This window comes from Eurytemora carolleeae, unplaced genomic scaffold (genome assembly GCF_000591075.1).
Source record: "Eurytemora carolleeae unplaced genomic scaffold, Eaff_2.0 scaffold1317, whole genome shotgun sequence".
NCBI lineage: Eukaryota > Metazoa > Arthropoda > Copepoda > Calanoida > Temoridae > Eurytemora > Eurytemora carolleeae.
In genome coordinates, this window is record NW_019397322.1 from 61238 (window position 1) to 88295 (window position 27058).

General features: G+C 32.4%; 1 protein-coding gene across 1 annotated transcript in view; it reads left to right on the forward strand.

Annotated features, from left to right (window-relative positions):
• LOC111713501 (uncharacterized) overlaps window positions 1-27058 on the forward strand; it is a gene marked incomplete at both ends in the record, with an annotated part of 87888 nt that overhangs the window by 56904 nt on the left and 3926 nt on the right. The window contains 18 exon segments of the mRNA XM_023488369.1: window positions 342-493; window positions 2128-2288; window positions 3129-3220; window positions 10551-10654; window positions 11334-11392; window positions 11669-11743; window positions 12030-12120; window positions 12775-12976; window positions 13153-13234; window positions 13454-13908; window positions 14657-15264; window positions 16824-17269; window positions 17697-17783; window positions 18507-18610; window positions 19288-19393; window positions 23712-23915; window positions 24382-24451; window positions 25816-26015. Coding sequence (XP_023344137.1) covers window positions 342-493; window positions 2128-2288; window positions 3129-3220; window positions 10551-10654; window positions 11334-11392; window positions 11669-11743; window positions 12030-12120; window positions 12775-12976; window positions 13153-13234; window positions 13454-13908; window positions 14657-15264; window positions 16824-17269; window positions 17697-17783; window positions 18507-18610; window positions 19288-19393; window positions 23712-23915; window positions 24382-24451; window positions 25816-26015 — 3298 coding nt within the window.

Below are 27058 nucleotides of genomic sequence, written 5' to 3' on the forward strand. Positions count from 1 at the left end.
AAACAGACTTTATTGTTGCTTTAGATAACATTTAAAAAAATTTCTTTACTGTTGTTTATTTATTATTATATTATTATCTCGTGTTCCCTTTTTTACAATTTACTTTTTTTAAACTTTTGTTTACCTAAGTAAAAATAAACAGTAACGATGTTCCTGTCTGTAAAAACTTTTTTGTATAATTTTGGCCTTTAGATACAACCTCAAGTTGTAAGTTTATCTTAAATGACTTCCTTGTTTTAAAAATTGGAATATCTTTTGTATTTTCCAATATATACACAATTACAATTACATTTGATTACTGTTGATTCGATTTGATTTAAAACTACCTTGTTTGGTTTTAGGAGGCGAAGAACCGGTTTTCTTCGACGAAGTTGACCGGGTGGATCCTGGTGGAGCCGGTCAGGGAGGTTTAGCAAACTATTTTACATCAACCCTGGAATCTAGCTTCATATCACGCCGGGGCAGACCCCCGGTTATACGGGCAGCAGAGAAGGTACAGGGGAACCAGAAAACATATTCCTTTTTTAAGATCTAATTATTTATTTTATGCTAATCCATTTAAAGATTTAAACAGGTTTACATTACATTACAAGATATAGCATTACATTTTCATCATTTTCATAATTTTCCTCAATTCTAAATCTAGTTCCGCCTTTGTAGGTCTTCGTTTAGGCTCGGGAACAGGCACAGGATTAGGTTCAGGTTCAGGGTGAGGATGAGGTTCAGTTTCAGGTTCAGCTTCAGGCTCAGAATCAGGGTTAGAGTAAGGATAGGGAGACATCTGGGACATCACCACGGAACTGGGAGTCAACTGGGACATCACCACGGAACTGGGAGTCATCTGGGACATCACCACGGAACTGGGAGTCATCTGGGACATGACCACGGAACTGGGAGTCAACTGGGACATCACCACGGAACTGGGGGTCATCTGGGACATCACCACGGTACTGGGAGTCATCCGGGACACATCCACGTTCGGAAGAGTCTGCATTGACCTCACCATAGGTGCTTCCTTGGAAGTAGGGATGGTTTTATTTTCTTTTAATTTTTTTCTGCTCTTTCTCACCCTTTTCCTCCTTTTTCTCCTCCTGTTCGGCATCCTGGAAAGAGACTGGGGGAGGGTACCGAGGGTTTGGGAGAAGGAAAAACATTCTTTACCTTCTCTAGACCATAACCTCAGCTCCTCAGATTCACCGGCCTTCACAAATTCCTGGTATAGAGCCAAGACCCGCTGTATTGAACCCATGTGTGAAAACATATTCCAACACAGGGTATCGTTTTGGAACCCGGGTTTCACGATTTTGAAATATTTTTGTTATGAAATATTATTTTCAGTTAAATTTTGGACGTAAGATGAATTATGTCGTCTTTGACTTGTTTAACATTATAAAATGTCGCCAAGGAACTTTAGAAAAATATGCCCTGAGCTGGGATACTCATAATCCTGATCGCTTCTACCCGATATCCACTGTGGGCACTTTTAATTTGAGGATAATGCTCAATCTCATAATTTCAGTTTTCCCTTTAGGGTAAAACTACACTTCGGATATCATTCAATATCATTCAATACTCTTCAAAAGAGTAAGGACAAACTCCTGATGATGCCAAAGTTTTTGGCGAAATATATTGAGAAGAAAATGATATAATTCTAGTGCTAGAGAGTAGGGTTGGGATTTGTTTAAAAACGATCTAAAGTTTGTATCAAATAAAGATTAAATTAATCTGCAGATTAGCAAAAGATCAAGCATTGATCTCGAAATTCAAAACACAAGAGTTCCCAGCTTAAAACGTTTTAAAAAATGAATCAATTATAAAAATAAAATAAAATATTTTGGGACATTTTAATACAAAAATTAACTGTTTTCTGGTTACGACCATATGCATAATATGGAAACCTTTAGCAGCGTTTTTTCACAAACAAATTATGGAGAATGGTACGAGAAAAGAAATGTTTCTCAACGTGATATTGTTTAGAATGTATTTTTAACATTATGTTTTTAAAATCAAATCGGAGAAAAAATTGTTAAAAGTAATTTTAATAAATGGATATTTTAATAAAGTAAATCAGTTTTTGCCACAAACTCAAAATTAGTATACCCATATCTGTGCAACCCGATGTTTAAGGTTCGACGTCAGCAGGGACATTTCGAGTACGAGGACGAATCTCGAGGGATGATGATCGACTACTCGGATCACCAGGACTACCAGGAGAACCAGGACGAGTACCCGGACAGCAGGGAGGGGTCCTCTACCCCTGTCTTAAATATGGACCGGGAGTATACAAGGTAAAAGCAAAGTCAATAATCTGAAAGTACTCAATTTACAACAATTTATTTTATATGTTCTGTTAAATTTTTCAGAAATAGTTTTCACTAGAAATCAGCTTAATTTAAAAAAGGAAAATTTTGTAATTATTATACAGTTTTTTTTTTAACAATACAGAAATTGTTTTATTGCGAAACGTCATGAATATTTTGGTCAAGAGCAGCAATCATTCTTACCCTTAGGGATAGTTTTTAATGGATAAGATTGTCTCTATGTTTCTCCTTATTCCTATTATATGTATTTTAAATAGGTCCCTTGTTTTAATCAGTGTTTCGGATCCGGATCCGGATCCGGTTGGATCCGTATCATTTGGTCGGATCCGGATCCGTATCAGGAAACGTTGATATGGATCCGGGTAGCGCCAAAAATTAACCAAAACCATGGAATAAATAAATCAAAATGGTTCGTAAATGTATTATTTACATGACGAAAATTTTTCAAAATTATCTTTAATAATTTAATGTTTACATTTATATAATAGTAATGACGACATTTTTAACTTTAGGATTACTATAGTTTATAAATTATAACCTTGCATAACATTTAATAGGGAAAATCCGATTCACAGAATCAAAAGTTACCTCGGATCCATCATCACGGATGCGGATCCGCGGATCCGGATCCGGATCCACATCAAAATGATATGGATCCGAAACACTGGACTTTTAATGTTTAATTAATAATTTTAATCTTAAGTGAACCTCCTTTTTATGAAGGGCACATCCGATACACTAAGGTACCCTTGAAACCTTGATCTGATTAGCAATGTAATAACTCGGAATAATTATCGGAATGTTAAGGGAGAAGTTCCGAATAACGGATCTGGGAGAGGATGAATATCTGGAACAGGATTCGGATAATTACGAGGATTACGAGATCAATTACAATTCAGGTAGGAAAGTTGAAAATTCCGTATTTCCGAAATTTGAAAATTTATAAATACTTAAATTACACAAATTTGAAAATTCCGGAAATTTGAAATTTCGGAAATGTGACAAAACATTGTTACTTTTTGTATGCTTACTTCATAAAATTACGCTATTTAAGATTACATTTTATTGGAATGCATTTACGGCAGCACAGAAGCTTTTAAAGTATCAACGGAAATGTTTACCTACATTTGAATTTAATAATAACAGCTCATGCGTACTGTAAAAGGTTCTGATAAACAGAGGAAATTTAGAAGTTATGTTTTATCCAATGAGATTTCATAATTAATTATCTCCTTAGAGCTGACGTAGTAGTATTAGCTTTACTTAGTTAAACTTCTTCATTCACCATCCCCTGTAGCGCTGTAAATATATGAACAATTATTAAAAATGACAAATTCTATTGATAAATGTTCATAAACAAATTGTATACAACAACATTTTAAAATACGATTGATTTCAAAAGGTATTAATCATTGACATAACATATCTAATTGAATTCGTAAAATTACATTGAATTGAGGGAGCTTGCAATACGATATGCAATATGTATTGTATATTATCTTGGTTATCTACAAATCCATATGTTGAATAAAAACTAGATAGCTAGCTTCATACTGGGGGTCGGAATTGTTTATTAATAAAACAAGCTAAAGATTTAAAATGTTCACATAGATCCTCCGTGTTAATTTTGAACTTTACTGAATAAAATGTACATACTATTCCTGAGTGGTTGTATGCCCTTTTACGGAAACTAGCCGCTTCCTGTTTGTTTTTATCAGGCCCTGGTTCTATTTTCGTGTACAGGATGCTCAAATAAACAGGAGAATTATAGACTATCAATCACTTTCTAAGTTTGTATCTAAATACGGCTTGTTGCTTTCCAAAATTTGGGCTTGCCTTTCAGGTTAATCTTACAGAGATAAAGAAATTGAAATCTGGGCACATACTCTAATTTTTAATCCCTATATCTTTCCAAACCGATGTTGTGAATCTTTGATATTTCAAACTATGAATTCTGTTAGAATAAATAGATTTCAGGTTGCAAAAATTGAGGGATTAAAAATTTGAGTTTGGGGAAAAAACTCAGTTTGATAGCTGATCGCGCCCATTGGTTTGGCGTTGATCGATTGAGTGCTTGTTACGTGTAGAGTGTAGACATTGATAGCTGATCGCACCCATTGGCTTGGCGTTGATCACTTACGAGCTTTTGTCCTGGTTGACATTGATAGTTGACAGGATTGTGTCCGGGTTTAGACATTGATAGCTAAGCGAAACTGATTAGTACCTGGACAAATATGTGTTCGAGAAACCTTTATAGAGTAGGGCATTTACTACATAAATACTACTGAAATTGTGTTCACGAAAAAATCTGTGTAGATGCAAGACGATTTAGAAGTCGCCTATGTTTTATACAGAAAGGATGAAATTTTAAAAAATGCGCAAATTCAAATAAGAACTAAAACTTGGCAAGAACGGGAATTAAAAAGTATTCCAAAACTGCACACAAAAACAGCCCACTTTATCATTCTTTGCAGAATATTGCGAATATTCAACTTTTTATCTTGATGTTTGTGTAGATCTTTCATTCTTTTTCATCCTGTTTCACACCTTTGTTTTCAAAATATGCAGAGTTAGAACTTTTTGTATCTGGAAAATACCGTAAGTTTTTACTCCGAGCATTTTGACTTTGATCTCCACATCTATCAATTTTTGGCAGTTGTCATCACGGGGGGGGGACTTGGTAGTATGTGCTTAATAATAGTTGCTAATGGCACAATAATAGTTAACCTTCCCGGCATTATTTGCTCAGCATTCATAGTCAATAAACTACAGGGGGTGGCACGCCAGGGGGGGGGGGAGTCAGTTATGCTCATTATAAAAATTATACAGCCCTGTGATGTACATCTTAATTTTTTAATGTCGTATTTATTTTTAATTTTCTCTCTCCACTCCATCGGGTTTTTAAATCCCAGGACATACGTTCAACGCTTTGTTTGCTATGTCATGAGAATTAGCTACGCATTTCTAAATTTATCCTTAACCGAGTACTGTGCGTACAGTGTACGCAACCCTGGACACGTATGAAACATCATGGGGTGACGCAGTTGGTATTTCAATGGTTTGATTCTAATTAAGTGCACAAAGTCAAATTAGTTTGAATTATATTTGGTAAAAATGCGGTTTAGTACAGAAAATATTGCGTGTATTATATTTGGTAAAAATGCGTACGGTTTAGTACAGAAAATATTGCGTGTATTATATTTGGTAAAAATGCGTACGGTTTAGTACAGAAAATATTGCGGAAATAGTTAGATTTTACTATTTTAGTTTTTTAAGTTCGTCACACGTATTTGGGCCAAACCAATGTTTTCTCAGAACTGTTGGAAAAACATTAAAAATAATATTTTTTAATTTTAACTTCTCAATATGTTTTTTTTATGTGCCCAATATAGTTCTCAAGACTTAAAAGCATTGAGAATAATTATAGAGTTAACCTTTACTCTAAGCATAAAAGTTATTTTTTATTGAAACTAAATGATTATTTTAGAAACAAATTAGACATCAAGTTCAATAAAGTACAAGCTATAAGATCTCGCTTCATCCTTGGACTAGTTTATTCATTTGAAGTTTGAGGAGTGAATTAGGACTCTCTAAACACATGATTTGATTTGATAACCAGAAACATGATAAACAGTGGAATGATTGACATCTTCTTTAATGAATGAATGACATCTGTTAAACTGTTTTTTTTTTATTTTCTTCTGGTTAACAACTACAAGACTTGCTAGATCCATTTATTTTTCATCAAGATATTAAAATTGAAAATTCGGGGTTGATTCAATAACTTGGAACTTGAACTTGAATAGTCCTCGTATATTTTGTTATTTTAAAAGTGAAAATAGTGCAGACCACATTTTGGACATGACAGAGCTAAATGTATTTTCAATGTTCATACTTGTAAAATTTTGTTCACAAATCAATCTTGTTCAAATCTTTTCATTTGCCCTAATAAAAGCATAAAATTTGATGTTCAGATTTCAAATTGAAATTATGAAATAACATTGATGCTCAAAACTAAATTAGAAATATTATAAAAACCTTCACCGATATAATTTGTTACAATGACAGTCCATTGATATATTAATTAATATTAAGAATATGTTCCTAAATTCAAACTAAATGTTGTCTCAAACCTACAATACTGGTCCTAGCTGCTATTATTATGATATAGAGTGTAATGAACTCATGTTGGCGCTGATTGTCATATAATCATATATTTCTAGTGTGTCTAACCATTACATAGATTACATAGACAGATAGATCATATCCTTAACCCATAAACATACCAAATACCCCCCCCCCTTCCACTTATACAGGGTGTCCAACGAAACACGACAATTGATAGACAACTTGAAGATTCTTGAAGTATGATTCTTGATACAAAATTCGTCCAGTATCGGCATTGACGGAGATCTGACGATCCTCTGTAATAATTTAATAAAATATTATGTTTCTGTTCCCCTAGAATTGACCTTTCCTTCCCTTGACCCCTCTTAATGTCATTTACTTATGTGTGTATTGAAGTTTACGCTAAGGTTATCACTGATGACCGATTAAGACCCCGGGGTCAACTGTTCATACTAAAGGGACCAACACACACATATAAAAGGGCAAAAATCATATTTTTTTTGTATAGATAAAAGATAAATTAAGTGGAAAATCGTTCTCAAGGCTTCGGATTTGTAAAAGAAATCCTGCATGGGAATTTATTTAACAAATTTTTTTTAAATCATTATATCATTACAATACCGAATGTTTTTTTTTTCAGCAAAAAGTCAACAATAAAATAGTCAATATACATAATATAATGATATCAGTGGCCGAATTTTAAGAATTTGAGCGGCGGTTTAAATTTAAGCCGCGGCTTAAATATGGTTGGTTCCACTTAAAATTGAATCAAATGTTTCAAGATTTAAGCCGGCTCTTAATTTAAACCGGGGTTTGGCAGATTTAAACCGCGGCTCAAATTCTTTAAATTCCATCTCATATGATCTTTTACAAATTGTATTCAAAAAAAAATATATTTATAGGTTTACTTATGACTAATGGATACTGTCCTGATAAGGCCTTTTCTGTCACAAACCACTGGTTTTACAAATATCTCAAACCTTTTCTGGTTTAGATTAGAATGTCATAATACATAATAAAATGAAAAGGATGAAAAGAAAATACTGAAGTTAAAACTTTTGTGCTGTGAATCTTGGAATCAAGCAGTAATCTCCTTCTTATGAAGATTTACGGATTAATTTAATTTATCTTTGAAATATCTAGTGATCAAGTGCATTGATCCTCAAATTTTAAAGTACCCACATTGGATATCGAAATCAACAAGATCTACACATAAGTTCCGATCTCTGTTCATGTACACAAAAATGTTTGTGCATAATTTCCTTACTGTTCTGAAAAGTAACATGAAATTCTTAAAAATGCGGACTAGAACAATTGTTATGATGAAGCCGAAGTTCTTCATTTAAAACTCTTTGATTTGATATTTTTTTCCATCTTAAAAGTTCATACTGGACACAAAATGCATATTACGAAAATGCTAGTTAAATTATAAATTTTTATATTGCGCATGTTCTGCGCAATGCCTCGTTCACTCTCTGTCGGGTTAAATCGATGGGCGTTCCTTTCCTCTCAGAAATAGAGATTTCTATCTTAAAAATTTCAATTTAAGACAAGTTCAAGACAGGATAAGTAATGGGTAAAGTCAAGGAAGAAATAAATAAGAAGAATAATGTTATAAAACCAAGGTTAAATAAAGGTGAATATGATCAATAATGGGGATGCTATAATGTGACATCAAATTGAATAATTTTATTTGTAAGATTTGAAGAAAAATGGCACAAATCCAAGAATAAAATATTGAATTTTTAGGGTCAATCTAATTTATGGCAACTAAATCATATATGACCATGACCTTTACATTATGATAAGAAATAAGATTAATTCTACCCTACTCCTTAGTATCATGACTCCTGTCTTATAAATTGACAGAGTTATCTTTCTATCTATCTATCAATCTATATATTTTATTGTATCTATCTATCTAGATTTAGTTTTACTTATTGTATCTATCTATCTAGATCTAGTTTTTTTGCAACATTTTGATAAGTCATTCATATTCAGGGCGCATACAGGCATAAGTTGGTTAGACTATCTATCTATCTTACATCTATCTATCTACCTATGCCCTCTATCTATTTATTTCTATATCAGAGCAATCTATCTCTACGACCCCTATATAAATTCTGGTTGCTGTTGTTGTAAGTTCTGCAGAAACCACGCTATGATAATTTTGTATACAACTTTGTGCTCTGGTGGTATTTTTAACATGTTAAATCATTATATTTCTCCTTAAACACAAGGATGAGACTTCGAGACGACTGTACAGAATTTCAGTCTTTTTTCTTACTTTTATGGTTCCCTGTAGCTACACAAGCTTATTTCCTTCTTTACCAAATCTAAACACAAATTTAACAGGTCGTCATTTAAATCTTATTATTTGTGGGTAACCCTGTACAACTATTCTCTCTTTAAAACTATAAGGGGGCTGGGGTTCTTGAAAATGGATTTGTTGTTGTTGACTATTTGAGTGTAGTTCAGCGTGAAACAAATATTGATAAAAACGCTGAGACACAATGTGTTGCTTTCAATAAACCCCCCCCCCACTGGAAAAGTTGCAGCAGATTTGGGTCTAAATTGTTCAAGAACCCCTATGATTTTTGTTCGAAATTTCGATCTAACGAAAACATTGATCGAATTTGCGAACAGTTTTTAGATATTACAAAAATTATGTTCTGTTTTTTTTTCTCAAAGCTTAAAAGAAAAATGTAAAAAAGATTTCGATAACACCAAAAAAATAGTAAAAGAACAAGATTTACAAAGAATAGAAAAAAAAACACTCCTACATTTTTTGTTGTTGATTTACATATTTTATTTGAGATGATTTGAATAAATATCTATTTCAGTGTCAAATGTCTGTTTATCAAAGAATACATATATGTCAGAAACTGAACCATATCCTTTCCATCGTGCTGTATTTAAACAAATATTTGAAATAATATGAGAGTACGTCAGGTTACCTGTCAGTCTAGATCCCTGGTTTATGTCAACAGTTTTACCCACGTGAAACATATCAAATACAACGAGCAAATGCCGCAATTTTTTCATTCGTCTAATTTGAACTTTAGCGCATTCTGGTCCAAATATGTATCACAAAGCACGGCCCAGTTAGCATCTTAGTAATTTTAAATATTTTTGCAAACTTTTTAAAATAAATATGTTTGTTTATGCTTAGATTTTCTTTTTGTAATAATTTTAGGAAAAAACAGTATTTTCTTAACCGTATATCTAAAATGCAAGATACACATTGCATGTCACAAATCCTATTAATTCATCAGTTAAAAGCATGCTAACAGGTTTTATGACACACAAAAACTGAAAAATCATGTTAATAAAGCTGTCGAATAACGTCAATAACTTATGTTTATAATTGCCTTTTCCATGAAATAGTAATTACTTGTCAGTACTTTTTCTTCCAAAAATATATTAAATATTTTCTTGATTTCCCTTTTTATGAATTTACAGTGTGAATCATGAACCTATGGAACATCCTTATATATATATTTGATGTTGATATCAAGCAAATAGTATCTTCAGTTGAATGAAAATCTTATTATTTAGTGAAATGGGTCTATGTATATTGTATATCATGTATACATCTACATTCTACAACTGTTGTGTTTTTGTACACGGGACTATTTGAACTCACAAGATACTTCTAACAGTCGTCTTCCTTTTCCACATTTTTATGGGCTCCACTGTATTTTTTAATATGGAGGCATTATTAAAAAATCTTTATTTCTAAGAAATATTGAATTTTTTATAGAAATTATCCATATTTTTGAAAAGCAGAGGCAAAGGATCCAAACATATTAAATCCTATTTAGTAGAGTCTGGAGAGAAATTTGGATGCATAATTAATAAATCCATATTTATGAGAGTCTTGAGAGAAATATTTGGATATGGATGCATAATTAATAAATCCATATTTAAAAGACTCTGGTGAGGAAAATTTGGATATGGTTGCATTATTAATAATTCCATTTTTTGAACACTCTGGTGAGGAATATTTGGATATGGATGCAAAATTAATAAATTCATATTTAGGAGAGTCTTGAGAGAAATATTTGGATATGGATGCAATATGAATAAATCCATATTTAGGAGACTCTGGTGAGGAATATTTGGATATGGATGCATATATGGGTCCTCAAGAATATTCTATGTGCCAACCTGTTTATGACTCGGAGGAATACAGTCATTCAGAGGTAATTCATTTTTATCATGTTTTTGGGTCCTATTGATATTTTTATATTTATATGGAAAGGTTATTTTAAGGGCGTCGAAGAAACTGGACTCTAATTTTATAATCCCTTATTTTGTGTAAATATTTTAAAGTTTAACTATTTGAGCTAGAAAAATTCAAAGCTTGGAATGTGAATAGTCTACGACATATGGTTGGAAAGATTTAAGGATTAGAAAATAAGAGTTCGATCAGTTTCTTCCTGATCACATATTGCGGAGAGCACTAATTTGCAGAACTTATTTTTTCTCATTTTATTGCTTGTCAATTTCTAGTGTAAAAACTAAAGACATCTATACTAAGACATAAATTAATTTAAAACATAATATATTGAACTTTTGAAATGTTTTTAGCATAACAATTATTTCAATTCCCTTCTGTTCTTTCAATGGATCGAGTTTCCATATTATATAGTTTTAAATTTAAACTTTAAATTACCTTAAAGATATTCTACAAAGAGTGTTGAACTTAAACCCACTTAGTTAAACTTTAATGTTTGAGAAGTTTTAGTAAATTTACATAATTTCTCAAGATATTTTAATTTTTCAATTTTTGAATTATTCTTTTCAAAACGTTATATTATATTCTTACAGCACTGTGTACAACATATTGTTATATTTTAAAGAAATATTTTTTTGTAACAGGGTGAAGCCATTTCTGGTGACGAATTTGACAGGGAGGAGGAGCTACGAGGTTATAACAGGTTGGTAAAATTAAATTTTTTTCTTAGAACATTAAAGTGTTTAGAGATGCATACATAAATGTTTTTTTAAAAATTTATTCTGTGTCACGTGTGTGAAATTACACCTATTAACATATACAAATCTGGGATAAATTTATTTTGTTGATATTTTTGAGAAATACTGACAAGTAGAGTAACTATGAGATAATAGCAAATTCTCTATATTTTAATACGGGGGGGGGGGGTATAAATTAATGTGATTTCAAGTAAATGATCATAATTGTATTTTTTCTACAGGGCAATTGATTTTACATTACATACGATACAAGAAGAAAGCTGCGAGGAATCTGAATCAGAGAATAGATCTTTAAGGTAGGTCGTCTTGGACGAATCTGCAAAATAAATGTAAACATTTGTTTCGCGTTTATTCTAAAAGTTTTAGCTGAAATTATTTTTTAGGGGATTATTTACCTTGCCTGGAGCTAACATGATTTTTCGGTGGATAATATTCTTTTAAAAGAATGAATTTCCTGTTTTGGAACTAAAATTTTGTAACATATTCAATTGATAACAAATGATCAGAAGATTAATATGTTTTGTTGTCGAACTTTCTTCAGAAAAATGAGTTTTATTTTATTTGTAAAATGTGTATATTTAGGGACCGGAAAAGACATTCAGATCCTTCGGAGTTGGAAAAATATTTTTTCTATGGAGTTGGGGGTGGAGCATCTGTAGATCCTAGTATACAGGTAAACATTTCAGAATTGTACGGATTGTACGGATTGTTTTTCGAAAATTGTACGGATTGTACGGATTTCTTCTGAAAATGTACGGATTTTTGTACGGATGGGGTCAAAAAAGTTTTGGCCACCCTGAAACTCAGATTTTTTAGTCCCCCATAACTGTGCAACCCAATGTAGTAGACCTTAGATTTTTCATATTAAGGGTTCTGATCGCATCAAATTTTTAAGGTTTTAACCATCAAGTTGCAAAGATATAGGGATATTAGAATTTAAAGATGTGAGATGGAATTCTTAATGAAAAATAATTTTTAACATTTTCACTCTTCCTCTTCCATACCTCTGAAATTTGTTTAACATTTAAACTATTGTTTTGGGCTTCATAGCGGAACTAGCAAAGTTATTTTTTATCAAATTCAAGGGAGTGGAGTGTTGGGAGCAAAGTTTGTCACAAATAGTGATCAAAATACTTTTTGGAAGCAAATTTATTTATTCTGTTTGCTCTTTTTGGAAATGGGAACAAACAAATTTTTAAATATTATATTCAGAAATTATAGTTTTTATCATTGAGAGAGTAATCATGATATTTTGATGGGATTTGCATAGATTAGTGGTTAATTGACTGGATTTTTTATTTATTTTAATTAAAATTTTGATGTTAAGGATGAGAGTGAGTATACTAGTGATGATCCGAGCGAACAGCAGTTTGAAGATGAACCTGAACAGCAAGCTGATAAAGAACAGGAGAACCGGAAACAGCTGTCTAAAGATGAACAGCTGGCTGCTCGTCTTGAGAAGAAGATAACAAGCAGATTAGAGGATTATTTTATGGCAGGATTAGCGGCAGATACACAGCAATCCTTAGGTAATTTAGTCACCGACTAAACTTTAATCCTTTAATACATTTTTTTTCATTTTTGAAATTAAAATCTCCCCCCCCCCCCCCCCCCCCTTTCCTCTTTTCACAACAATATATAATTGTCATGTTTCTAATGACACCCTGTGGGTCAACGGTTTTAAACTTTGAAGAATAAATTGTAGATGGAATATCTGACCGGGGTAATACTGATGACAGTGGGTCAGTTGGAAGCGAGAGTGATGGTCAACCTAGCCCAGAACACAGGTAGCAAATTTAAACCAATGTATTATTTATTTAAAAATTAAAAAAGAAATAAACTGGGTAAAATGGAGTCGACGTTCAAGCAATCTTAATTTGATGTTGTTATTGAGAAAATACAAATGCTGTGTTTCATAAGTTCACACAGTTAAATGGGTCATACTGAAGTACTGCCTGTAAAGATGAAGATGAAATATTTAAAAATTAATTTTTCAAATTTTTTAGGCGAAAAAAGATTTCTCGGACAAAATTTCGCTCCGACAGATCCGGAGAAAGTGAGCAGAGTAATGTCGAAGAGGAACGCCAGGAGGGAAACAGCTCCGGTGAGGACGGATCGTCGGCATTCGTCTCCGGGGACGGCTCCTTCGATACCATCAAGCGGAAGAAGAATAAAACGCGCAAAGGGTTGGACGATCGGCGGCCGAGCGACGTTGATGTACGACGTGAACCTGTGAACAGGGTTGAGAGCGCAGATAATGAATCACTTGTTGGAGGAGGCAAGAAATCTGAACCTAGTCCAAGATTGAGCCCATTTCAGGGTTCCCAGCCAGATGAAAATATTGAGACTCCTCTAGGGGAAATTGTCTCAGATAAAACAGATGCTGGTGATCTAGAATCTAAGGGACGGAGCTCAGGATCGACTAAAAATAGTCCTTCAACATCTCCCCCCTTAGTATCAGGTAATAAAATCATTCAATTAAATAAAGGGTGTCCCAAAAAAACATGGGAATTCAGTGACGAATTCGATATCGTCTTTATTATTAATTAGCATTGTAATACCTAATTTCAAAACCCATAATATTATGTCTGCTAGAGTTGATTTTATAAAAAGGGTAAAAGACTGTAAAGATGTGTCTATAATGTCTCCGCAAGATGAACAGTGAAGACGGAAAAGTTTACTCTGTTTGTATACTGAAATTTTCTTGTTTACTAAGTACAACCATATGCAGTCAAAACATAAACAAACAAAATGTGAACATAGCAGACGAAACTCTTACAGATTACAGCTTTCTCAGTAGGTATCACTATACTAAATCAAAGAATTATTTTAAAAGACGATATCGAATTCGTCACTGAATTCCCATGTTTATTGGGACACCCTGTACAATATTTTAAAGCAAAAATATAAAAAAAAATTAATCTGTAATCTTCGAACGTAAATCTACTTTTATAAAACAGTCATAATCAGAAAGACACGGAATTAATTGACAGTTTATAAGGCGACTTTACATATATATCTGGCTATTTCAAATGGCAGGGCTAACGCTATTTTGTAATTATCTTGTTATCAATCATATTTGTAAAATTAGATTGTAAAGTCTTTTGATTAATTTTAATTAGTTGCGGGTATTTCTGATTAGGACTGTAAAAAAAATGGAATAATAACTTTAAGTGTTTACGGCAGAAATGTATTAAGCTTTTTTTCAGGACCAGTTCGTAAACACAAAAGCAGAGACTCTGGATTTGTCGGCTCAAATGACGATCTTCTTCGTAATGAAGGAAGTAGTGTTGTGCACACATCGAGTGACGATACCCAGGGTAAAAATGGTTCGAGTAGCGAAGGCGAACTCGAGCTTCGAAAGACTCGACTCGAAAAGGTTTCCGAAGTTTCAGAGAACACCGAAGATGATTGTGATAAATCCACCGAACTGGCCAAATCCACAAGGCCAATTAGCGACATTTCATCGCGTAAAAAGTCGAATGAAAGTGATATTAGTAAAGAAGGCGACGTGAGTTTGTCGCGAAAAGACAGTTTTCATCAGTGGAGTTCAGACGAAGAGACCAATATCATGATGAACAGAATGCGCGCATTTTTCAAGAACATGATGGTGAACGCGAGCAAGGGAACCACCGAAGAGCGTAAACCTACGCAAATTCTTCACTTTGAGAACCAGCTGACGCGGTTAATGCGTACGGTTCCCGGGATTAACGAGCAACAAGTGAAGGAGATTGTTGAGTATCTAAGTAGTGAGGATACGTGGTCGGATAGCTATGATAGCAGTGATTATACAGACGCTACGAGTAGTGATCTAGAGGTAGGATGTTAAATCTTCTGTGAGGATACCATTATCCACTAATAGCATTGTTAAAAATTAAAAACTTTGTACAGACTGATCAAATTCCGTACAGTCGTCTGTTAAGTCTCATTAATAGTAGGCAACCCTGTATACGGTGTTAAAAAGTTTCTGAAGTAGAGCTGGGGAGGGGGGTAAAGCATAAAGCTTGTTAAGGAAGAATATATGAAGATTAATGTTATACAAAAATTAAGGAACGGGAAAATAACAACAAAAATAGAAAAGAAAAAATGTGGGAAAAATGACTAAAATGGAAAAGAAAAAATGTAGGAAAAATGACAAGAATGGAAAAGAAAAATGTGGGAAAATGACAAAAACGGAGAAAAAAATGCGGGAAAAATTACTAAAATGGAAAAGAAAAAATGTAGGAAAATTGATAAAAATGGAAAAGAAAAAATGTTGGAAAAATGAACAAAACGGAAAAGAAAAAATGTAGAAGAAATGACACAAATGGAGAAGAAAAATGTGGGAAATATTACTAAAGTGGAAAAGAAAAATGTGGGATAAATGACTAAAATGGAAAAGAAAAAATGTAGGGGAAATGACAAAAATGGAAAAGAAAAATGTGGGAAAAATGACCAAAATGGAATCGAAAAAATGTAGGAAAAATGATAAAAATGGAAAAGAAAAAATGTTGGAAAAATAACTAAAATGGAAAAGAAAAAATGTTAAAAAAATGACAAAAACGGAAAAGAAAAAATGTAGGAAAGAAAAAAGTGGGGAAAATGACAAAAAATGGAAAAGAAAAAAGTGGGAAAAGGACAAAAATGGAAAAGAAAAAAGTGGGAAAAATGACAAAAATGTAAAAGAAAAATGTAGGAAAAATGACAAAAATGGAAAAGAAAAAAGTGGGAAAATGGAAAAGAATAATGACAACGTGTGGGGTTGAAGTATACTTAAAATAGAGCTGTTCTGAATCTGGGAAAGGAATTAAGATAATCAATTACTTGAACACGGAACAACTTGACCACCCCCCTCGCCACACACACACACACACACACACACTGATAGACTAGATCTGTGGTTAGGCCACTATTTACATTGTTATTATTAACTCTAGGCTAAACTCATTTTCATTGTCTTTCAACATTGTCTTGATATTGTCTTGATAATGAATAACATTAGCATTAAGTTTTTAAGTTCTTAAAAATAGGAAGACATTTTGAATTAAATTTAGTTTTTCCTTTTTTCACCCCTGTCCCTGATCCATTATCTTAGTTTCCAACATATTTAACTTTATCTGTCATTTCCCAGGAGATATTTATTGTAATTATTTTGTCTAGATATCATTTCAAGCTTTAATCATAAGACATTTAAGTGTCAACTTAGATTACAGATTATAAAAGTCATCGAAACCTGGACATTAAACTCAATATTTACCATGACAAAGATCACATTTTTTTCATTCTAAAATTTTATATTTACTTCCTTTTAAACAATATTGTAATTTTAGGTGTCCTTAATCTCTTGGTAAGATTAAGAAATTATTCTAAATTATATTTTCAATTTTATTTTTTCAGTTGCAAGCTCTGGCAAATGAGGACCATGTTGTCGACTTGGATGTCGTCATCCAGGAACCAACAACCGATATCTCTATTGGCGACGAAGATTTCCTTAAGGAGACTGCGATCATGTACCAAAAGCTCATGAATTCCGTCGCTAAGATGCAGCAGAGCAGCGAGGATCGTCGGGCCGAGGAGAAAAGATCGCCACCGATCACTGCAAAAATTCTTCATCATATCAGTTCTCGTCTGATCACCTTGATGCATGAGGTGTCCGGCTCAGAAAACTCGTCCGTCGTCAGTCGGTCAGACAGTCGGCAGGACCTTTACGATGCTGTGACGAGTAGTCCGAAAATACCGCGAGACGAACAGGACGATAAGAACTACACATTTGACTCGCTAGACTCGCCGAAGGTTCTGCTTGGCCCGAAACTGGGTGGACCTGGCCCAGCTAATCCCTTTAGGTCAATGTACATTTAAAACAAGCTGTTTGCATATTAAACTTCAGTAAATAGTTTATCTTACTAAAGATTTGTTGTTAACTAAAACATATTTTTACTCCTGTAAAGCAATTAGATAATTTTTACTATTCTCTCAATCTTAGTCGTAAAACCAAAGCTAGCGAAGTTAATATGGTCACAAAGTCGTATCAGTAATTCTGCATAAATTTTAAGGGGGGGAATAACATAAATTTCAATGTCGGAATATAAAACTTATTTATAATATTTCCACTGTTTACATTTCTAAGATTAAGTACCCCTCCTGCTTATAACGAAGCCTCCAGTATGAAGCGTGAAAAGGCGAGGAACTTGCCAACTTCTTGTTTTCAAGATTTGTTTCAGCATTCCTCGGGTTTTTCACTTCTGATTGATAATGTATGTTTCTCGCTAGGTTTACTAAAAACACTTCCAAAAGCGTTGAAATCCTTGACCTTGGACCCAGGCGCGCTTCTCTAGATGACAGGGCGCTCAAGCACAGGCACAATATTCATATTACGCGCTCAAATTATTCAATGAGTGCTTCTTGAGATGATAAAGATTTGTCAACAGAATTTATTTTCCTTCTCAGTAACAGCATGAAATAACTGTTTATGGGACTGTTAACGTTATTTACATAAACCCTTTAATAAAGAAATATATCCCAAATCCATAACGTTATTCTTTTAAACGTTGTCTAATAACAAATACGATTTTATAAAAACAAAAATTAACAGAATTGGTCTCTTTAAAAAAAGCGACAATTTTTACGGGCATTGCGAATTTGGGCATGTAAATATATAATGGTCACTGGAAAAGATATCTTTAAGTCCTTTTTGAAAAGTTTGAAAATTTATAAGTTATGGTGCTTCTTATTTCAGTCCTTGGAGGGAAAATAAGCGTTATTTAAGTGACCCTCCATACCACATTTACAATGCTACCCTCGAAACCTTATTCTGATCAAAATGTGGAAGATAACGTCGTTTTTTACTCAAAGAAATTTCTGATAATTTCTCCATTGTTTCCAATATACAAGAAATGCGCAAGTCACTTTTGCGGGTAAGCCACAAATGAACAAAAACCTGCATATCTAATTCATACTTGATCAGACAATTCGTTTAAGGGTACCGTTGTAAATCAGACATTGCAAGGGTCACTTGAAATTACGCTATTAGTCCCTTTAATATATTATTTTGTTTATCGGCTTACCGATGAATATTGTTAGTATGGGTAAATCTACCTCCTCGGATCATGATGTATGGCATGGAGTACATCGAGAACAGCGTCGTGGTTCTTTGCCCCGGGGTAACCTGGAGAACCAACAGTCAGGTAAAATTCACATCTTATACAGTTTTACCGAATGGTTGGCTGACGTCATTTTCTAGCCCCGGGGGGGGTGGGAGAGCTCAGAATTATTGCGAATCTTTGAATCTATTTTGGAAATCGAATATAAATGGCTAGTAGGTGCTTGCTCTCTCTACTTGAACTCATAATCTGTCGAGGGGGGGGGGGCGTCTCCCCAATTTTCCTCCCTTTTGAAAAGATTTTTTTTCATTCCCCTTTTGTGAATTGTTGAGGTTAAATATTGTTTCGCTTAATTGGGCAACAAAGTAGTTCATTTAAAATAATTGATTTTGATTTAAAGTTTTGGAGAGACAAAAAAAAAATATTTAAAAAAGTGTGATTTCCTGTCTTTTTAAGCCATTTCTAGTTAATATTTCATACTTTGTCTTGATTGTAAAGATATAAAGATTAGAGAATTATAGTTTTGGTTGAGAATTATCAGTCCTTTTATACCTGAAGATATAAAGATTAGAGAGTTTTAGTTTTGGTTGAGAATTATCAGTCCTTTTATACCTGAAGTTGCTATTTTCGGTAAATACTTTAAACACTTTAATAGCAATAATTGACAGAATTACTCATAGAAGATAAATCGTATTTTTATGGGGACTTGGTCCTTCCTGCCTTTGACTATTTTATAATTGTTCATTTGATGTTTATTGCAGGAGTATCTGACCCTGCTCTTGATGATGAAACCTTCAGCTGGAAAGGAAGTTTTGAATCTGCGCTAGCATCTGATTCAAGAACTAGATTAAGCATAGAAGCGAAAAGGTTATTTTTACAGATTATATTCATACTTCGGGGCCATTTTTTTCATCAAGGCTCCATTTTTATTCTTATTGATAAAAACGTTTTTAACAATTTCTTTAATGTATTTTTATTTTATGAATGTCTCATGATATAAAATTATCTTTTATCATTATTTCCCAATAACTTAGGGTAGCATGCAAGACATGTCATTAATCAATTATGTTAATTTATAATGATAAGGATAAGAAGCTGTTTTGAATTTTAATTATGTTTTTGGAAATTCACATAACTTTCTAAAGTTAATTTTTCATTCTCAGACCTGAACTTGATAACATGGGTTAAATTCATAGTGTTAAGTTTTCTCTAAAAATCATTCCCAGCCCATTTTTCGGGGAAAAAAATTCCGCCAAAAGTTATTTATGTTTTAGGGTTTTATTTGCTGAATTGGAGAAAATAAATAAATAAGAATGAAAAGAAAAACTTACCATTTGATGTCCAATATTACCTCACGTCTTCATTACCAAAAATCCTCGAAACAGGAATAAATGTTTTTATAAGTAACTCTCAGATCATAACAATTAAAACATATTATGAAAAAACAACTATATACAAATGTGGCGAAAGATAATCGACGACTATAGGTTGTAATATCTGAATGATTTGTTTGAAATTAAATTGATTTTTTACGGTCTTTAAGTTGTATGTTGCAATTTTCTCAATTTGTATGGACGCTAAGTTATTTGGTATGAGACGTCTTTAACAATTTTCTCCTTATAGACGCTACAGATAGAAGTAAGATTTGTAGCGATCAAAAGAGTTTTTTTATCGCATTAAGCCTATACCCCCTTTCTTTTTTCGCGAACACTCCCTTTAACATTTATTAAATAGGAATCATTACGCAATTTTCACCGTTTCATTTAAATTGTTAGTTGTTTTAAGAAAAGGGTGGGGGCCCATTTTTTAGGAATTAGAAATCCAATATTTTTATCAAACCAAATTGGACTGAACGACATCTTGTTTTCAATCAGAACTCCTTTTAAAGGGAGTGGAAGCGTAATTTCAAGTGATCCTTCATGCAAAGATGGCAATTCCCGAGTCACAACGGTACCCTTGAAACCTTTATCTGGTGAGACAAAGCTTTTAAGGGTACCATTGTGAATCGGACATTGGTATCTGTGCATAGAAGGTCACTTTAAATTACGCTTATATAGTCCCTTTAATAAAGAACAATGTTTTGGTTTTCTACTTAATAGTCTATGACTGGATAAATATGCTTTTTCGCATAAAATTGAAAACTAGAGGATCTATGACGTCACAAAGTCGTACCAGTAAGTAACTTCTTACGCCAATCAGGAATGAACAGCAATCTTTTCAGCAAAAAGGGAGAAATCAATATTGGCCAATTCATTCGGGTTTTTTTCGAAAATCGTCATTTAGTTTTCTACATATCAAACTTTCTTCGTCCAATTCCGAAAATATGCATTTTAATTTTTAAAACATTCAAATGCTGCATGGGTTTTGTTTTTATATAAGCCCATAATCCTTGAAACATTATTGTAATCATTAGAACCTGTCTTAGGCTTAATTTAACCTAATTTTAAATATGGCCTGAATTGTGTTTATGCATACAGCAGTCGGGTTTAATAATAGACCTCATTTTTCTTCAATCCACTTTGTTTTTTTGTTAATTGTTTTATTGAATTTAATCTGCTTTTTCTTGGATTTTTTCCTCTGAAACATTTAATAAAGTTTGATTTGATTTTGTTATATTGAAGTATTAATATTTTTACCCAGCTTTAAAATAAAAGAGCGGCCACTGTTTCAAAATTGATAACAATTTAAATAATGGTTGAATTTACTTAACTCGTATTTATTCTATCCTAAGTACATTCACAATGGACATTCATGGGGGGGGGGAGGTGCAGAATTGTCAGCGTTCGTAACTTTTCAGTCCAATCGAGAATTTTTTTTTAAATTTGCGAGTTAGTAAAAAAAAACACTTGTTATGTTTTTGACACCCTGTAGTCATTTTAGACCGTGTTTCATGACACCCTGTATATATTTGGTCGGGTAGTCCATCATAATATTTAGTTGCAAACCCTGTTGTGTACTTACTCACACTCACTCGATACATCATATACAGTCACACTGTACAGGCATACGTGTCAGTCAACTGTCGGGGGGGGGGGGGGGGGGGGGGGCTATAAACTGGTGGCAGTCAACAATATTTTCACATTATTTCAGGTTTACGAAATATGTTTTGATTTAAAACATATTATTTATTATTTTATGTCTTTCCTAAATATATGTTTCTTATTTTCCATTAATCCAGGCTACTGTCTAATATCTGTCATAATAAAAAATTAGATTTTTTGTGGAAAACGGCGAAATTCCGAGCCCCCTTGCCCAGGTTCGAAGTAAATTTTTGTGTCTTTTTGTGTTTAAAATGTAGTATGTGTGTGTTCGATTTTATTATAGTTTTTACCCTTAGTTCTTTGTGTATAATTTAGCCTAATAATGACGGTGTGTGTCTAATTGAATATCTATTATCTTTCATCTATACTATCTTATAGACATACCAGATTCATCTTTCTGAACATCTATCTATCTATCTTTCATCTATACTATCTTATAGACATACCAGATTCATCTTTCTGAACATCTATATATCTATATGATATTATAGACATACCAGATTCATCTTTTTGAACATCTATCGATCTATCTTTCATCTATACCATCTTATAGACATACCAGATTCATCTTTAAGAACATCTATCTATCTATCTTTCATCTATACTATCTTTTAGACATACCAGATTCATATTTCTGAACATCTGTCCATCTATCTTTTATCTATACTATCTTATAGATATACCAGATTCATATTTCTATACATCTATCTTTCTATCTTTCATCTATACTATCTTATACATAGACATACCAGATTCATCTTTATAAACATTTATTTATCTTTCTATTTATTTATATATTCATCTATCTATCTATTCACCCAACCATCCCTCTTTCTTTTTTGTTTTCACAAATTGAATTTAAGTGACCCCCTACATTTATAGAGTAACATGTCCGATTACCAACGATATCTATACACAGATGTTGTTCTTTTTTTTCTTCTCCATGTGTTGAATTAATTTCAATTTCACTCTTTTCTCCTATTGCAGAAAGGCGCAAGTAATTAAAATTTTTAAAGAGATTTTAACTTTTTTACTCATGTCGTTGTATTAATGTAGGATTACTTAAAGTAACTTTTAAGTCTCTTTAAGTCAGTAAATGTAGGGTTGTATATAATATATTATTATATATTATTGTATATTATTCAATTATCCTTTTTATAACATCAAAGTAAACAATTTATGAAATTGTCGACGATATGTCGCTACAAAAAATAACTGATTATTGATAAATATTAGATAAACTTTTCGGGACCTCTGTGCTTTTATTGTTTGTAATAAAAATGACCTATTCCACATCTATAATTCAACGTTTGGTCATTTCTTGATTCAAATCAGCTCAATTATAATTTATTCATTTCTTTTAATCAAAAACCTATTTTATTATTTATTGCCTTTTAATTATTAATAGCATACCTTTTCAAACAAAGATTTTTAAAAACTTTTTCCAATAATTTGGTCCAATGCTTAGGATTCATTTCATACTGGGAAAAAATGGATCCGGATCCAATTCTGGATGAACAGTTTTTAGATTTACTGATGAGGAATTTTCGAATTATTTTTCTTACTTATTTCACTTATTTTTATGGAACAACTTGATAAACCATTCATAGATGAGGACATTTTTAATAATCTCTTTTTTCCACAGTTCAGACTTTCAGAGTTAAAAGCTAAAATGCCAATACCTGCGCAAGGGTGCGGAGCGCCCTAAAAGCCTATGAATATTAATTGATTTTTTATCCTGATGATTTTTTAGTTTTTAAAATAAACCTTTTTTCAAGAGCATGGGGTTTTAATTTTCACATTTTCTTCACGATTTATATAATTTTGTTGAATTACTGAATACTTTCTTTGTTTTTCTTATAGTTCTCTATTTTATTCCCCTTATAGTTCTCTATTTTATTCCCCTTATAGTTCAATTTTTTACAATTCTGGAATCGGTATAAAGATCTTTCTATTAAATTTTTTTTTGAAAATTCCTCATATTATTTTTTAGTCTATTCACCACTGTCAATGTTTTAATTTTATTTTCCCAATTCTTACATTGTTCTGAAAAATTCTTCAAAATATAATGGGTTCTATAAAAATACTTTTTTTAATTCTGAAGACGAAAAAATTCTTAATTTTTTTATGTCTTGTTTTTGTAGACGGAGTGTTGAGGATGAATATGGAGCTGAGATGTTCAGTAGTGCAGAACAGATGGATAGAAACCCTTCTAGATCTTTATCTATCCTTCATCCATCCTCCAGATCTCCTTCTCATCCAGCCTCCAGGTCACCCTGTCATCCTCCATCCCGGTCTCCCTCACAGTCATCCAGACGCTCGGGCAAATCGTCAATACAAAATACAAGGTAATAAAACTTGATTAAAACCGGTCATGTGATGACAATTTCCGTTTTACATCGGTACCCTTGTTAAAAGCTTTGTCTGTTAGATGATGTATGGTTTGGTCTCTTTAAACTTTTTGTTTCCATTTGCGGGTTATCTGCGAAAGTTATTTGCGCATTTCTTGCTTAAAAATATGTGTAAAAATTATCAGAATTAATCATTAATTAATTAATCAGAAAAAACGACTTAATCTTCCCATTTTTGATCAAATTAAGGTTTCAAGGGTACAGTTGTAAAGACTCCCAAAAAAATCTAAGATGTTACAATCAGTTCAAAATTGTATTCTGTTAAAGTTTTCACTTCAGAAAACCAAAGGACAATAAAATTTCAGGTCGTGTTCGGTCTTGGAAGGTTCATGCTTTATGGGTAGCGCTGAAATTTCGGATAAAATGCAATATTATGTTTTTAACATGTTTTTCTTCATTTCAGAGGGTCTCTAGTATCTCGGTTAGATAAGGAACGAGAACACACTCCCACCACGGAACTCAGACAAACACAGGTAAAGTTCAGGAACGCTTCTTGAGAAAAGTTCAGGAACGGCACACATCTGTTCCAATAATTGAACCACAAAAAAAGTGAGACTATCCAAATTATTTACTCTGATATAAATTATGCATATAATATATATATTTTTTGTTAAGTGAAATATTGCATAAGCAGATTATAAACTGATAAAATCATATAAGATTGAATAACACCATTCTACGAATCTCTATCCACCCATCTCCTAAAAATTTGGCCTGCTTATAAAAGTTGCATCAATTTTTAAGACAAAGTCGTCTTTTAAGAGTCGCAACGACTAGGATGATTATACCGCTCTCACTCTTTTATGCTCTTTTGTAGCCCTGAACAAGTACAATACATTTTAAAACTATAAATTACTTGTTTTTAGCTTTAATTATAAATAAGTAATTGGCAAAATTCTCATAGATTAAATCACAGAGATCTCGCCATATATCTCTATCTTTATATCTTTCTATCTACCTCTCTTCTTTACATCTATCTTTATATCTATCCATCTACCTCTCTTCTTTCCATCTATCTTTATATCTATCTATCTACCTCTATTCTTTCCATCTATCTTTATATCTATCATCTACCTCTCTTCATTCTCTATCTTTATACCTATCTAACTACCTTTCTTCTTTCTATCTTTATATTAATCTATCTACCTTTCTTCTTTCTATCTATCTTTCTATCTATTTATGTATCTTTCTTTCTCTCTATCTTTATATCTATTTATGTATCTCTCTATCTTTATATCTATTTATGTATCTCTCTATCTTTATATCTATTTATGTATCTCTCTATCTTTATATCTATTTATGTATCTCTCTATCTTTATATCTATTTATGTATCTCTCTATCTTTATATCTATTTATGTATCTCTCTATCTTTATATCTATTTATGTATCTCTCTATCTTTATATCTATTTATGTATCTCTCTATCTTTATATCTATTTATGTATCTCTCTATCTTTATATCTATTTATGTATCTCTCTATCTTTATATCTATTTATGTATCTCTCTATCTTTATATCTATTTATGTATCTCTCTATCTTTATATCTATTTATGTATCTCTCTATCTTTATATCTATTTATGTATCTCTCTATCTTTATATCTATTTATGTATCTCTCTATCTTTATATCTATTTATGTATCTCTCTATCTTTATATCTATTTATGTATCTCTCTATCTTTATATCTATTTATGTATCTCTCTATCTTTATATCTATTTATGTATCTCTCTATCTTTATATCTATTTATGTATCTCTCTATCTTTATATTAATTTATGTATCTCTATCTATCTTTATATCTATTTATGTATCTCTATCTATCTATTTATGTTTATAGGATTCGGATTCGGATTCAGCTAGTGGAAGTATCTCCTCTAGTATACGAAGCAGCAGTATATCCCAACGGCGGAGCAGTATACCAGAGCAGCAGCTACTCGCTAGGCTGGCGGAGGATTCTCCGCCGGTCAGTCCGGTTCCCCGCCCAGTGCTTCCGGTCAAAACTGGCGGAGTCCGCCATAGTACAAACTCACTTCCAAGGTTTGAAACTTAATTTTTTTATTCTAAAATTTGTTGGCCTTAGAATCTAAACATTTGTCACTAACTCTAATTTCTACCCTTAAGTCTAAGATATATGAAAGCGTGAGGCAAGTTCTAATTTCTTTTCAACCATTACAGTCACTTAATCTAAACCCTGACAACATAGTCCAAATTTTATTAGTGAATTAATACATTTAGTAATCCTTAAAATCCTATAAAGGGACTACAAGCGTAATTTCAAGTGATCCTCCATTCAAAGATGGCAAGGTCCGACTTACAACAGTACATCTACCACATTTTAGTTCAGATTAAGGTTTCAAGGGGGCCATTATGAATTGGGCATTGCCATCTTAGCATAGAGGATCAGTTTGATTTAAGCTTAAGATAAGAAAAGATAAAGTTTATTGCTAAAATACATGTATCTGTGTACAGAACGAGTTTACAATTACAAATTGATGATTATATTAACAGTACAAGTATAAAGCAATTAGGTGGAAAAAAACTCTTGGCTGTTTTGATTATTTTTTCCACCTAATTTTAATAATGATAACAACACATTTCAAGTAAATAGATTTAAGGAGAACTATTAGGAATTAGGGTGCGATTTTATATTAAACAAAATAGTTTATACATTTATTAGAATAACTAGAGTTTGAAGTAATTTTCTGACATGTACACAACAAATATCAAACCTTCTATGCGAAGATGGCAATGTACTGTTCACAACACGGTATCCTTTACAGCTTTGTCGGATCAAGTATGAGTTAGATATTTATGTTTATCATTTCAAAACCTGATACACTGCAAACTAGCAAGGAGGAGAAGGTCAATTCAATTGACATTACTATTACGACTTTGTGACCCCGTTTCTCGTCTTTGTCTGATTTTACGCAAAAGTGTAAGAAAGGCAAATTTATTCTGTTACATCTTATAAATTCAAAACATTTTTGTTCTTCTCAATAGCTCTGAACTAAAAGGATTTATGATAAAAAAGCATATACATTATACAATTCATATGTTATGTGCATTTTACTTTAGATTGA